The 15,038-nt window shown below is 44.5% G+C and overlaps 1 protein-coding gene and 1 long non-coding RNA gene across 2 annotated transcripts; one reads left to right on the top strand and one right to left on the bottom strand.

Moving 5' to 3' along the window:
- Positions 1 to 5,605: 5,605 nt before the first annotated feature.
- On the top strand, positions 5,606 to 7,664 carry LOC130997833 (uncharacterized). The gene is made up of 2 exons (XM_057923265.1): positions 5,606 to 6,383; positions 6,473 to 7,664. The coding sequence occupies exons 1-2, from the start codon at positions 5,727 to 5,729 to the stop codon at positions 6,770 to 6,772; spliced, it is 957 nt and encodes a 318-aa protein (XP_057779248.1). The 5' UTR covers positions 5,606 to 5,726; the 3' UTR covers positions 6,773 to 7,664.
- A 5,491-nt stretch (positions 7,665 to 13,155) lies between these two features.
- On the bottom strand, positions 13,156 to 14,706 carry LOC130997834 (uncharacterized). Its single transcript, XR_009093228.1, has 2 exons — positions 14,041 to 14,706; positions 13,156 to 13,438 (listed from the first exon to the last, which is right to left on the bottom strand). It is a non-coding gene; the product is annotated as an uncharacterized LOC130997834 (long non-coding RNA).
- Between the last annotated feature and the right edge of the window lie 332 nt (positions 14,707 to 15,038).

Genomic DNA, 15,038 nt, shown 5'->3' on the forward strand with positions numbered 1-15,038 from the left:
ATATTTGAGGGTGTTTGGCGGAGCTTATAAGCTGTTTAGGAGTTTATAAATTCCTTCAAAGTATTTGACAAAATAAGTTCTTAAACAGTTTATAAACTTCAAAAATAAGCTCCAAGAGCTTATAAGCTCCTCAAAAAATAAGTTCATCTATTCCAACTTATTTTTTTATAATCTCATATGCAACAATCCTTTTACAAATATTTTTCAACTATAATTTATTATTTTAATCATATATCATTCAAATTCATTTTTCTTCAATTTTCTCTCTCTCTAGCGAAAAAATTCTCTCTGTAACTTATAAGCTCAATTATCCAAACACTTTGACAAATTATAAGCTCTTAAAATTACATCTTATAAGTTCTTAAAACATCTTATAAGCTCCAATAATTTATAAGCTCTTTAAAATAAGTTTAGCCAAACATCCTCTTAATTGTCTCTCGCCAAAAAGATAAACCTACAATTTTTATGTTTCTCACAACATTTTAACACTTGAACAAACGTCCAACTTTATATTGGCTCGCTCTTAAAACTTAATTTTTTACCCCTACAAATAATTTTTTTATATATAATTACTCTAAAGAGTGTTTAGTTTTTTATTTGTTATAATTGGGGGAAGGAGAATGGTGAAGATTGAACTATAAACCCTTCTCTTTATATTAAAAATGTGTACCGCTTGGATGTTGTTGGTCTCATGTACATCCAACCTGACCATCAGACCGAGTCAGGTCGGGGCTGGGGGCGTGGGTCGGGTCGGGCTGGGAAAGCAGGCTGGGTGGGTTGGGCGCGGGCTGAAAAGTAATTATTGTTATGAAAAAAAGGTAATAATCAATCTGAACAAATGTAATGTTTCAAAACATTACATTTCTTCATATGAATAATTACTTTTTATTAAGACAGTAATTACTTCTTCTTCTTTTTTTCTATTTTTTTAAAATATTACCTTTATTCATATAAATGGTTATTTTTTCTAACGACTATAATTACTTTTTCTTATAATAATAATTATTTGATCAAACAACAAAAAATATAAATTCTAATGAATAAAAGTAACAATTATCGTGAACAAATGTGATAATTTAGAAACATTATTTTTCTTCATAATAATGATTACTTTGTATTATAACAATTATTGTTATGATGACAAGTAATATTTTTAAAATAATACCTTTCTTTATATCAACAATTACTTTTTCTTATGACAATGGTTATTTGACCAAATAGCTAAAATTATAAGTTCTTTTAACCAAAAATAACATTAGTTTTCGTCATACCAATAATTATTTTTTCTTATTACAATAATTACACGACCAAATAATTAAAAGTATAAATTCTCATGAATAAAAGTAACAATTATCGTGAATAAATGTAATAATTTAGAAGCATTACATTTCAATGATTTCATTGTAACAATAATTACTTGATCAAATAGCTAAGAATAAAAGTTCTAGCAAATAAAAATAACATTATTTTTCTTTATATCAATAATTACTTTTGTTATAAAAAATAATTACTTGAGCAAATAACTAAAAGTAAAAGTTCTTATAAATAAAAAAAATATCATTGTTATGAAATGTAATATTTTTGAAATACTCCCTCCGTCCCGCTATTCATGGCACGTTGCTTTTCGGCACGGAGATTAAGAATGAGCAAATTAGGTGAAAAAGATGTGTTATTCATATGTTTAAGTTTGTGTTTAGGGATTGTTTATTGTTCCTATTTTCAAGCAATATCGAAATTCCAGAATCAACAAAATTCAGAATCGAAAATCGATAAATTTAAGAACCAACAATTCCAACAATTTCCAGAACCAAAAATCGACGAAAATCAACAAATTCCAGAACCAAAAATCGAAATTCAAGAACCATATTCACTAAATAAGATTTCAGAACCAATTTCCAAGTAAGATTGAAATTCCATATTTCAGAATAAACGAGATTCTTGAATAAAATCAACAAAATAAAAATCAAAATTATTCGCAAACACCCAATAAAAATGAGGGGAAGGTGTTTGGCCGTAAGCGCCGGTGGCATCGGCGATAACGTGAAGTCGCTGTTATCCATCCGACAGGATGAGATAGAGAGGGGGAGAGAGAGAGAGAGAGAGGCAGGGGCGTGGCTATCGTCGCCGGGAATTGAGCGAGAAAAATTGGGGATCTAGGTCTCGATTCGTACAGAGAGGCGTGTGAAGTCGCTGGAGTCTGTGGAGTCGCGCCGTCGCCGCTGCTACGATCCCTAGGAGGCGATGAAGTCAGCGTGGGCGGCGCACTCCGCCGTCGCCGCTGCTACAATCCCTAGGAGGCAGTGAAGTCGGCGTGGACGGCGCACTCCGCCGTCGCTGCTGCTACGAGCCCTAGGAGGCGGTGGAGTCGGTGTGGGAGGCGCACTCCGCCGTCGTGCACTCCGATGGCTCTGTGTTAAGGGGGTTGTGAAGAGTGGGAGAGTGGTGGAGACGATGAGCCGGCGAAGAGAGAGAGAGAGAAAAAAAATGATGAGCTGAATTGAAAATGATGAAAAAAAAGGGAATGGTTTTAGGGTCCCTTCAAATCCGTAATTAGCATAGTTAGAGAGGGATTAATTAAGTTAAGTGACCCCTTATTATTTCCCAAAATGGAAACGTGCCATTTATGTTGGGACAACCCAAAATGGAATACGTGCCATGAATAGCGGGACGGAGGGAGTATTACATTTCATTATATCAATGACTACTTTTTATTACGACAATGTTTACTTGACTAAATAACTAAAAATACAAATTCCAACGAGTAAAATTAAATACTATTTTTATTCATATCAATAGTCATTTTTTCTTATTACAATAATTACTTCATCAAATAATTAAAAGTAAAAAAATTTATGAACGGAAGTAATATTTATCATAAACAAATGATGAGAACCAAGGCGATGATCCCAAAAGGGACGACCACATCCCAAGGCCTCGAGTAGAATCCCACGTCTGGAGTAGCATATTAGTATGTTCCCTTAATATCAATCGCCGGATAATTGTGTGCCCTGTACAGATCATAAAAGCGTGAGGCACCACCCAAACGACGCTAATCCCCACATAAAATGGCCAAACTAGAGCTTTCCATGCACCACCCCTCAACCCATTATTCAGCACCACTTGTGGAATAAGGAAGCCAAATCGGCTTCTTCAAGCACAGGAAATCTCGACCAAACCTTTGCTGCGACGCAATTGAGGGTTTCAGAGGCGCACATCGGCGGTGCAGAAATCGGACTGGGGCTACTCGAGGCGGAGCAGATCCCGCGGCAACCAGAATGAGTGGCTCCCTCTCCAATCCGTCGTCCATGTCCTTTACTATGAGAAGCTCCGCCTCCGCAGTGCCCTGTTGTGCTCTTTCCCCGATGAGGACGTCGCCAAGCGTGCGCACCACCAGTTGTGGAGGATCAGCAGCACCAGTCGGAGGTGATGATGGTGACGAGAAGGTCGTGCTGCATCTCTCCGGTAAAGTAGGCGGTAGCGAGATCTGCTGTTGCTCTTTAGGAGGGAGAAAAAAGAGATAAGAGAGAGAAGGAAAAGATGAGTGATTGTGTGTCTAGGGTTTGAGTAGGGCCGGGCTAACCGGGTCGGGCGCGGTCAGATCGGGCTGACAGGAGAATTTGCGTTTTAATTAAACAAACATTTTACAACTCCGAAAAATCAATAAATTAACGACGCTCTTGTATGATTATATCCCTAAAATAGAATTACTTACAAAACTAAAGAAATGATCAAGGATAGAAAGTAATGAGTTAGTCGTTTTTGGTTGTGCACCTAAAGGCTGGTGGTGAATTATAATCGAACGTATACAGATTTAATCGGTGATTTGTTGTCGAATTACAAATTATACCTAGTGTTGTTTGGAAAATCGAGAGAGAAAAACAAAGTTGAGAGCACGAAAGTCTGATTGCTATAGTATTGCAAGTGAAGATAACGTAGTTTACAAAGTGCGTATGCATGTCTATTTATAGATTACAAGCTAATGGCAAAATAGTAAATTCATTGCTAAAACATGCGCCCCGTGTGGTCGAGGATATAATAGTAAATTTGCCCTTAGTCAGGAGATTTCTCCGCTCTTTTGGTGATTTCTCTGGCGAAAGCCATTCCTCTGGCGGGGGTGACTTCTCTGACAGAGGCCATTTCTCTAATGAAGACCGTTCCTCTGACAAGGCCCGTTTCTCTGACCAAAACCGTTTCTCTGACGGCATCCGTTCCTCTGGCGAGGTCCGTTTCCCTGATAAAGGTCATTCCTCTGCTCTGCATATATTACTCCTCATCAGCTACTCCCCCCTCTGGTCTGACTAGTTCGCTCTGGATCAGAGTAATCTAGTCATAGTGTTCGCCCGCGTGGCTGACGTCATCCGCATTAAATGCCCGTCCCTTCACAGTATGCTTTTCCGTACTTCGAGGTTATTTTTTAATCCTCGTGTCCTTTCGCCTCCCCGTAAAAATCCTTGACCGTCGATTATTTTCCCAGTGCCACGTGTCGCTCATCCCGCTAGTTAGTGATTGCCCGCGTATGTTATACTTAGGCGGTTCAAATCCTTACTGTTCATTTTCTCCATTTTTATTCCGCATAATTTCCTCGCGATTTTCCGGCGATCTTCCTCCTGCTCCGGCGATTACCTTGCGACCTTTCCGCTCCAGTCCTTTCTGTCGACCCTAAAGAGTATTTGACTTAGGTAAATCGCATACCCTCCTCCCCCGATACTTGTATTTAGTGTAGAGTATTTTTGAAATTGTTGGTGCTCTGATTGAGCGTGAAAACCCTAAGATTTTTAAGTTTTTCCGATCATGGCCTCTACCTCCGGCGCCCAACCCTGCCTTCTCCCTCTCCCTCTCCTCAGGCTACTCCGCCTTCTTCTCCTCCCCAGGACCCCTCGGTTGCTCCCCTTTCTGTCGAGCCCGCCACTCCCCGGGATTCTCCAGCTGCCTCTGAATCTCCTCCCCCTACCCCCAGGACTCCCAAAACTATTCCTGCCTCCCGGTTAGGTTTTGCGGAGATGGAACGGATGTTCGAGAAATGTAGACGTCCGGAGGGCTGAACCTTCGAGCCTTATTCCAAGGCCTCCGAGCCTTTCAGCAAACTACACATGAATAAAATCCCCCTCTTCCGAGCCCAAATAGAAGCTGGTTTAAGGCTTCCCCCCTGCTCTCCTAGTGGATGTTTGCAACCATTTCCACGTCCCTTTCTTCCAGGTGGCCCCTTCTACTCTTCGGAGGCTGTTTGCCTTCCACATCCTTTGCACAGCCTACGGTGTCCAAGACACCACCAAACTATTCCTCCAGACCCAAACCCTTAGATGGCAGGGCAACCCCTTGTATAGTTTTGCTACCCGTAAGACCTATCCCACCTCCTTCCTTAATTCCCTCAACTCTCATGATAAGGGCTTTATGTCCTTTTATTGTTTTGTAAAAACTAATAGGGGCACCTGGCGCCAGTATGGTGCCCACGAACTGCAGTGGCATGAATCTCGGACTAGTTATAAGCCCCCCGCTCCGGGAAAACCCAGCAATTTTAACTTAGGGATAATAAGCTCCCTTAATACTATGAATAGAGAGGATCCCTTCCCTTGTAAAGAGATAGCTGAGAATAATCAGGCCCTAGCTGCCACCGGCTTGTTTCCTTTATATCCCCGCGGATCTATAGGTAAAATTAAACGTTAGTAGGTATGCACAAATTATTATTACCTTAGTTCTTGTTGATAAAGTTGTCTTTGTTCGCAGGGATGTCGTGGAGATCAAAGTGCCGAGCCACACTCCTGTCTGATCGTCCCTCTGGCGATGAGGGGCAAGGCTCTGAGCAGCCCGCAGATCCTGGGCTAGACATCTCCCGGATGGTGATTGATGCTCCCGAGGAGACTACGCCCGTGCAGCGTTTCCCCCCTGGCAAGGGGAAAAATATGGAAGTGCTGACCTTGTTCAGCCCCGACAGCCAGGGGGCTGGTGGCTCTGGCTCTGGCGGAGCTGGCAGAGAGTCCGCCATTCCTGTGGTGGACGTTGATGACGACCTTTCCATCTCCGCCTTGGTCCGGGACATCCCGACTCCCGCTTCTCGTCAAATCCAACAGAAGAGGAAGGCCGCCGTGCAGGCCCTTGCAGAGAAACGACGCAAGAAGGACCCTAGCAAGGCCGACAGACTCGTGGACCCAGAGGTTGGGTCAGCAGGTGGAGCGGAGGCTGCCTCCGTGGATGCTGAGGGGAGTAAGGTTCCGGCCCTGCCCGCAGGGGAATCAGGGGCTTCTGGCTCCAGGCCAATCTCGTCCCTAAAGGGGCGACACTTCGTCCGCACTTTGCTTTCTCATATCCATCCTAAGGATAGGGAGACCACAGGCAAATTGAAACGGGCGACATTGGCTAACCAGCTCAGCCAATTGGCTCTTCAGGTACCCTGCATTTTTACCTTGTTTAAACGATTTTATTACTAACCTTTTGATTTCTCTGCTCTGACGCTTTTCCCTTCGTTTCTCTACAGCTGGAGTCCCGTGTGGGCGAGGCCATCCAGTGCATCGATGACTACGATGCAGTGGAGAAGGACCTGGAGAAAGAGAAGGAGCGGACGGCGAGTCGCGATGAAGAGGTCGCGGGCATGGTGGAGCAATACAGCAAGGCCGAGGCAGATGTGGCTGAGCTGAAGGCAAAACTTGCCCAGGCCGAGGTGGAGAAGGCCTCTCTGGCCTCTGAACTGGAAAGGGCCAAGAAAGAGGGGTATGATAATATCGTCCGATTCCGAATGAGGTATCTGGAGGAGCACCGGGAATCCCGGCGCAACTGAAAGGCAGCTTGCGAGGGTGCCCAGAATCGGGGCTATGTGATGGGGGCCAGGGACCAGCGCCTGGAGTTCTTCCTCTCTCCCCAGGGCCAACAATTCCTGGGTATGATGTTCGAAGGTACTTTGGCGGCCTTTCAGCGGACTCCGGACTATCTTGAGGGCTTTTCCCAAATCTTCGCCCACGTGATAAAAGAAATATCTGTGAAGACGACGGAGTTATTGGGAGCATCAGCGGAGCAAGCCGATGCCCTGGACATGGGAGCTCTGATGGATCACATCAAGGATGAAGATCTGAACAGGTTGCTGGGCATCACTGCCGAGTCCCCAGAGAAGCCAGGGTGGTGGTATCCGGTCCTGGAGAAGGCCCTTCCCCAATTCGCCTTTGGGGTCTGCTCTGAACCGGCACCCACTGCCCCTGTATACTGGCCTTCCTTCTGTGCTTCCCTGACGAAATTCGTGAATCAACTGAGGGGCCAGGCTGGTGTTGGTCCTCTGGGGTTCTCGCAGTTTGGCCTGGAGCCTCCTCTGCCCTCTGGCTTTAAGGCCTTCTACTTCGAAGACCGTGCGTCCTCCTCTGCAGCCGTTGATCAGCTTTACGCCCTGTATAAAGATGAAACAACATATACCCAAGAGGCGTTAAAGTTGATTGACGTGGAGGCTCGTCTCCCTGCGGTGAGGGATTCGGGCACTTTGCCGGTGTTTGAAGAAGGGGGTCCCTCTGGCGAGGCTTCTGAAGCTGCCGCTCCTGCTGGTCCATTAGCTCCACTCATCTCGGCCTCTGCTCCTCCGGACTCCACTACCCCTGCTCCTGCTCCTCCCTCCTGACTGCGTCCGCTTTATTCTCCCTTTTGCTTTCAGAGTTCTTATAATCTTAACTTTGTAAACACTTTATGTTATTTTGATCATACTGTACAGCTTTTGCCGCTTTGGCGTTATCAATGAATTTTCTTCATGACTTCTGTCTCCTTTTGATTTTTGTTCTGGCTTTGCATCAATCTCTCATTCGCATTGTTTTACTGTTACTGTTAATATGAGCTTGTACTTTGAAACTTCAAGGTGTGGCAGTTGTTTCTTCCGTGTGAAGTAGGATTATTATATTTTTTGTCGAAGTGTTTATGATTCCTCTGGTTGGCTTCCCTTTGAGTGGTTTCTCTGGTTATTCTTCACGTTTGGCTTCTCGGAATGATTCTTCTGGATGGTCCCTCCAAATGATTTCCCTGACTCCTCCCTTGTGGTTTTCTCTGTCTCCTCCCGCGGGGATTTCTCTGACTTATCTTCGGGGATTCCTCTGACTTTTTGCTTCCAGCAATTCCTTTGCTGGTTCTCTTCTTGTCGACTGGAACACTCTGCGCGGAGCATGGAAGATCCGGGGGGTGCAACCAACTTTCGCGGCTTACGATTCAACAGAAACCCTCTGCGCGGAGCATGGAAGACCCGGGGGGTGCAACCAACTTTTGCGGCTTACGATTCAACAGTAATCCTCTGCGCGGAGCATGGAAGACCCGGGGGGTGCAACCAACTTTTGCGGCTTACGATTCAACAGTAACCCTCTGCGCGGAGCATGAAAGACCCGAGGGGTGCAACCAACTTTCGCGGCTTACGATTCAACAGTAATCCTCTGCGCGGAGCATGGAAGACCCGGGGGGTGCAACCAACTTTCGCGGCTTACGATTCAACAGTAACCCTCTGCGCGGAGCATGGAAGACCCGGGGGGTGCAACCAACTTTCGCGGCTTACGATTCAACAGTAACCCTCTGCGCGGAGCATGGAAGACTCGGGGGGTGCAACCAACTTTCGCGGCTTACGATTAAGAGAACACCCTGCACGGAGCATGGAAGGCCCGGGGGGCGCAACCAACTTTCGTGGGTTACGGTTAAATAGTAACCCTCTGCGCGGAGCATGGAAGACCCGGGGGGTGCGACCAACTTTCGCGGCTTACGATTCAAGTGATTCATTTGATCCGCCTTTGATGTTTGCTTTTCCCTCGACTTGGTAAGTAGCAATTTGAATTTGTTTTTCCCTTTTTTCCCTTAGCTTGCTTAGCAATTGGTATTAAATTTGTGAATTGTGGGTATATACCCTACTCCCCCCTCTGGTGTCATATGCAATGCTCTGCATGAACATGTTAAGTAAAATATGCAACTTGGAAAGCAATAACTTAAAGTAAATGAGTCAACATCAGGGAATTCCCTAGAACCACGTATCCGATTTTATTGATATCATGGCCCCGAACCTCGTTAAAACCCATGTGGGGAAAAAGAGTATTCGGTCTACAATTTGTCATGTCATCAAATAACATTATACATAGAACCTTTTTCAAGGTGTTGATATTCCATGGTCTGGGGAGAGCTCTGCCGTCTGGATCCGACAGAGTGTACGCTCCGCCGCCCAAGACCTCAGTTATGATGAAGGGCCCTTCCCAATTAGGTTCAAATTTCCCTACTGGCTTCAATGCATCGGCCCTTTTGAGGATTAAATCACCCTTAGCTAGCTTCCTTGCTTTGACTCTCTTGTCGTATCCTGCCTTGATGATGCTTTTATACTTCGCTGCTCTGACTTGAGCTTCATCTCTCTGTGCTTCTACCAGGTCAAGCTCTGCTTTGCGGAGTTCCGAGTTTTGCTCTGTGTTGTAAGTTGTGATGCGATATGATTCCAATATGGCCTCTGCTGGTATTACTGCATTGGATCCATATATCAAGGTGAAAGGCGCCTCTCCGTTTGCTGTCTTTGGGCTAGTTCGGTAGGCCCAAAGGACAGTATCCAACTCCTCGACCCATTTCCCTTTGCTTTGATTCAGCTGCTTCTTGATTCCCTCGCATATTGATTTGTTTGCCAACTCCACTTGCCCATTTGCTTGGGGATGAGCCACGGACACAAAACGTTGGGTGATGTCCATTCGATCACATAAATCGGCGATCCTCTGCCCAGTAAATTGAGTTCCATTGTCTGACATGATGATTCTGGGGACTCCATATCGGCAACATATGTTTCGCCAGATGAATCGCTCCACTGTCACTTCGTCAATTTTTGCCACAGCCTCAGCTTCCACCCACTTGGAGAAGTAATCCACTGCCACGATGAGAAAACACTTGCCCCCTGGTGTCAGTGGGCAATTTCCCGACGATGTCTATGCCCTATTTGTCAAATGGGCATGCCGCGTACATGACCCCCATGGTTTCTCCTGAGACATTGATTTTCCCAGCATGTCTCTGGCAAGCCTCGCATTTGCGGAAGAATTCCCTGGCATCTTTGTTGATATTTGGCCAATAAAACCCTGCCCGAATGATTTTTTCGTACGAGATCTCTAAATCCCGTGTGACCACCACAGCAACCTGCATGAATTTCTTTTAAAGCAAAATTAGCCTCTTCGGGAGATAAGCATTTTAATAAAGGGTGGGTGAAAGATCGTTTGTAGAGTTGATCATTGATCAAGCAATAATTCTCGTATCGAGCCCTTTGATTTGATTCTTTGCTCAACCGTTCCCCTGTTTTAAGAAAGTGTATAATTGGGGCCCGCCAATCATCCCGAATTTCCACTGAAAAGACCTGTGAAGTCCTCATTTCTCTGGTATTGCAGAGCAGCGTAATCTCATCGCTCCACGTCTGTTCCACTGCGCTGGCCATTCGCTCCAACAAGTCTGCCTTTGTATTCTCTTCCCGGGAAATCTGCTCGATTTTAAACTCCATAAATCTTTGCTTCAGTTCATTGACCTTGCAGTGGTATGCTTTCATCCTATGTTCTTTTATATGGTAACCTCCAGAGAATTGTTGGGCCACCAACTGGGAATCAGTTATGATGATGACACATTCTGCCCGCAGCTCCGACAAAATGTGCGCTCCTCTGACCACAGCCTCGTACTCAGCCTCGTTGTTGGACATTTTGCAAGTAAATTTTATGGCGAATTGGTATACATCCGAGCTTGGGGAAACAATATACACACCAATTCCGCATCCCTCCTTTGTGACTGACCCATCCACAAAAGCTATCCAGAACTCTTGTACCGGGCGGACGAGTAGTTTCTTGAATGAAGTCTGCAAGGGCCTGCGCCTTAATAGCCATCCTTGGCTCATATTCCACGTCGTACTCCCCTAGTTCCACGGCCCACTTCACCATTCTCCCCGACAAATCTGGACGCCACAACACCTGCCTGATAGGTAAAGCAGTTCGCACCACTACCCGATATGATAAAAAATAGGGCCTCAATTTTCGTGCCGTGACCATGACTGCCAGAGCAGCCTTTTCAATCTCGGAGTAATTCAACTCAGGGCCCTGAACGATCCTGCTGACGAATTAAATTGGTTTCTGATGACTCTCTTCCTCTCTGATAAGCACAGAACTGACTAACTCTTTTCCCACTGCTATGTATAAGTACAATGTCTCTCCCGGGACTGGCTTAGTCAGAGTTGGGAGCTCCGCTAAGTAGGCCTTGAGATCCTCAAAAGCTATTCGGCATTCCGCTGTCCACCGAAATTTAGTACCCTTCCTCAATATTTTGAAAAATGGCAAACTTCGTTCTGCTGACCGTGAGATGAACTTGCTCAGAGCAGTGATCCGCCCATTCAGAGTCTGTACTTCCTTGATTCCTCTGGGTGGGGTCATATCCATAATGGCTTTGACCTTGTCGGTATTGACTTCGATTCCCACAGGAGTGACTTTGTATCCCAAGAATTTTCCCGTGGTAACCCCAAAGGTGCACTTCGCCGGGTTGAGCATGAGCCGATGATTTCTGATCACCATGAAAACCTCTTCCAGATCAGAGACATGGTCCTCCGCTCTGACGCTGCGCACAAGCATATCATCAACATATACCGATATGTTTTTGGAGAGTTGTTCCTTGAAAACTTTTTCCATCATTCGCTGGTAGGTAGCCCCCGCATTTTTCAACCCAAACGGCATGCTCCTCCAACCAAAAACCCCGCAGCAAACGACAAAAGCTGTTTTAGCGATGTCCCCTCTGTTCATTTTCACTTGATGGTATCCCTGGTACGCATCCATCATTGACAATAAGGCACACCCCGAAGTGGAGTCCATAAGCTGATCGATCCTCGGCAGAGGATAGTGGTCCTTGGGGCAGGCGGCATTTAAATCCCTAGAATCCATCGCACATACGCCAGGTGTTTATTTTCTTTGCCACCATCACGGCGTTCGATATCCACTCTGGATACTGTACTTCTTCGATATGGCCCGCGTCCAGCAGCCCTTGGACCTGTTCCCTAATCGCAGCGTCTTTCTCAGCACCGAAATGCCTTATTCTTTGTTTCACCGGTTTGATCTTAGGATCCACATTAAGGTAGTGTTCCGCCAACTCTCTGTCTATTCCCTTCAGATCGGTTGTGCTGAAGGCAAACACGTCCGCATTTCTCCTAAGGCAGCTGATTAACTCTTCTCTGGTTTGGTCATTCATGGAAGACCCAATCTTGGTTTGGAAACCTTCTCGCCCAGGAAATAATTCTATCATATTACAAACATCGCTAGTGGAGACCAGAGCGGATTTCTCTGTACTGTCCCGATCTTTTAACAACTCCGCCAACTCCTGTCGCTCCTCTACCGGAGCAGTGATTTCGCACACTTTCCCTTTTTTCCGAGCGTCTGATCCCTCTGTTATTCTTTCCCTTTTCTGCCCCGAAGAGTGTGTAAGCATCTGCACATGGCACGCTTTCGACATTTTTTGGTCGCCCCATACTTCTCTCACTCTTCCCCCACCGATGGGGAATTTCATCTTTAGGTGGAACATGGAGATGATTGCTCTGAACGTCGTCAAGGCAGGGCGGCCGAGTATCACGTTGTAGGATGGTTTCGGCATACCCACTACCAGGAATCGTATTACCCTGGTTTTGCTGGCATCCGCGTTGCCAAGACTTAGCGACAACTCCACAAAACCTATCGGCATAATCATTTCTCCTCCAAACCCAAATATCGGGGCGTTTCGTTGGTTCAATGTGGGCCTCGACTCCCATGTTCTAGAGATACTCCAGATATAAAATGTTCACCGCACTGCCCAAGTCCACGAAGACGCAATGGACAATGCAACCGGCTATGTCAACTGTGATCACCAGCGCATCGTCGTGCGGATACATAAGCGTTCTCAGGTCCTCTGCCCCGAAGCTGATGACTGGCTCCTCTGCCGCGCCCAGTGATCTCAATCACGTGCTTGGGATAGTACCCTGATTTCACTGCGCGTACAACTTGTTTCTTGGCCCTATTGGATGTTGGAATCCCATTTTCCCCAAAAATCATATGTACTTCTCTTCGGTATGGGAAGGGAGGTAACCGAACCTCTGCTGCCCCTCGGCGGTTATCATGGTTTTCCTCTGGTCTACTGTCACAGCCCACTATCCCAATGACGGGTTAACCGGGGTTATGACTTGGGGTGAACAATAAGAAATGGAAATGGACAATTACTTAACATTAAAGTATATGGAAATGTCACTCATAGATAAAATGCTAGGATCATATATGATTATTTGGATACACATAATTGAGAACTGATTAAGGTGGTTACCCAATAACACGTATCACAACTTCATATCATAGAGCTATCCTAATCAAGTGTTTTGCAGCGGAAAACGTGTGAGATATACATATGAAGATGTATACTCAAGGTTACATTTCTTGAAATGTCAAAGGAACACCCGCTCAACATCATTCCATTCCATCAACTGCTCAACCTGCACATTTAGAAATACATGCAGGGCTGAGTATAAAAATACTCAGTGGGCATAGCCGAAAATACATTCATGCATACATATATAAATTGAACTGCCATAACAGTAACACACAGGGGTTTTCTTAAATGACCTGCGCTTACTAAAATATTTCTTTCATTTTCATAAAGTCGATCGGCCGATCATTTTCCTTCATATGATCCATATCTGTTCCTTTCTGTCACGCGCCGGGAAGGAGGCCTCCTTACCACGGACGCCAAGACCGGTCGCAAGCGACTCGCGGTCTCCATGAGTGTACACGTTAACCCTAGCTAGCGACCTTTGTCTAGCATAGGATCCCAATTGGATTTCCTTTAAAGTTGGCGAACCAACACAGATAGGATACATATAAAAACATAAACATTTTTGGCAGTCAATCATTTCATAAACATTTCATTTCATTTCATTTCATGAACATTTCATTTTCATTTCATAAGAGTCATTTATCATTTGGGCATAATAATAAACTGAAATTAACAGTTAAAATCATCTCATGCATATATTCGTATAAGAGGCCTACGACACGCAGGGGATCTCTATATACGTATAGTAAAAGTAATGCCCACCTGGATAGGCAAAGCCTGAAGATCATAATCACATAACCTGTCTTGGGAAAACAGTGCTAATCCCCTTGGTCCACAAAGCCTACAAGAAATTCTATTCTTAATAGGTCTCCTTGAATCTAATCTTAAGTCATGGTGTAGTGCTTAACATTCTATGATTCACTTAGCCGGGTTTTTAATGAATAAATAATTAAAAACATTTCTCTTGAGTTAAGAACACCAACAATATTCTTACTCATCTTTCTTTAATAATTGGAATTATAAATAAAACCAATTAAATCATAAATACTTTTTATTTCATGATGCAAATGAAATGTCATGTCATGCTTAGCATATGATAAGTAATTACTTAAAATATGCACTTAATAATAATTTAATATTATTATAAAAATTATCCTTTAAATAAATTAATCAAACTAATAATAGTTCAATTAATTAAAAATAAGAAAGCCCAATTTAATTAATTGAAGGCAATCCAAAGTCTTTAAAATAATTAATCAAACTAATTAATAGTCTAATTAAATAAAATAGGGAAGCCATTTAAATAGATGAAATAGAGCTCATGCTTAAATAAATAATAGCCCATATAAATTTAAAAGATGAGGCCCAACTCAATAAAATATGAATGGCCCAGACTGAATAAAATAAATCGGGCCCAGCTAAATAAAATTAAAAATCGGTCCAAGCTTTTAAAAATCGCAGCCCAAATTTATTTAAAAATCGAAGCCCATCACTCATAAAAATCGGCCCAAATACTCGGCCCAAATAAGGAAATAACAAAGCCCAACCTTTAAAATTTTCGGCCCATATGCTCAAGCCCACTCCAAAGCCCAACACCCCCAACCCTTCTCTATCTTCTCCCTATCAGCCGCACACCCTCTCTTATCTCTCATCTCACGACTGCTCTCTCTCCCTCTCGACTGCTCTATCTCTCCCTCTCGGACTCACGGCCGCACGCCCACCACTCCCGGCGGCGAGCGCCGCTCCGGTCACTTCTCCCT

This window comes from Salvia miltiorrhiza, chromosome 8 (assembly GCF_028751815.1).
Source record: "Salvia miltiorrhiza cultivar Shanhuang (shh) chromosome 8, IMPLAD_Smil_shh, whole genome shotgun sequence".
NCBI classification, from domain to species: domain Eukaryota; kingdom Viridiplantae; phylum Streptophyta; class Magnoliopsida; order Lamiales; family Lamiaceae; genus Salvia; species Salvia miltiorrhiza.

What these genes read in the sequence shown, in the direction of transcription:
- LOC130997833 (XM_057923265.1), top strand. Translation starts at nt 5,727, where the DNA reads ATGTCGTGGAGATCAAAGTGCCGAGCCACACTCCTGTCTGATCGTCCC. An exon ending in TCAGCCAATTGGCTCTTCAG is followed by an intron (nt 6,384 to 6,472) that starts GTACCCTGCATT and finishes GTTTCTCTACAG; the next exon opens with CTGGAGTCCCGTGTGGGCGA.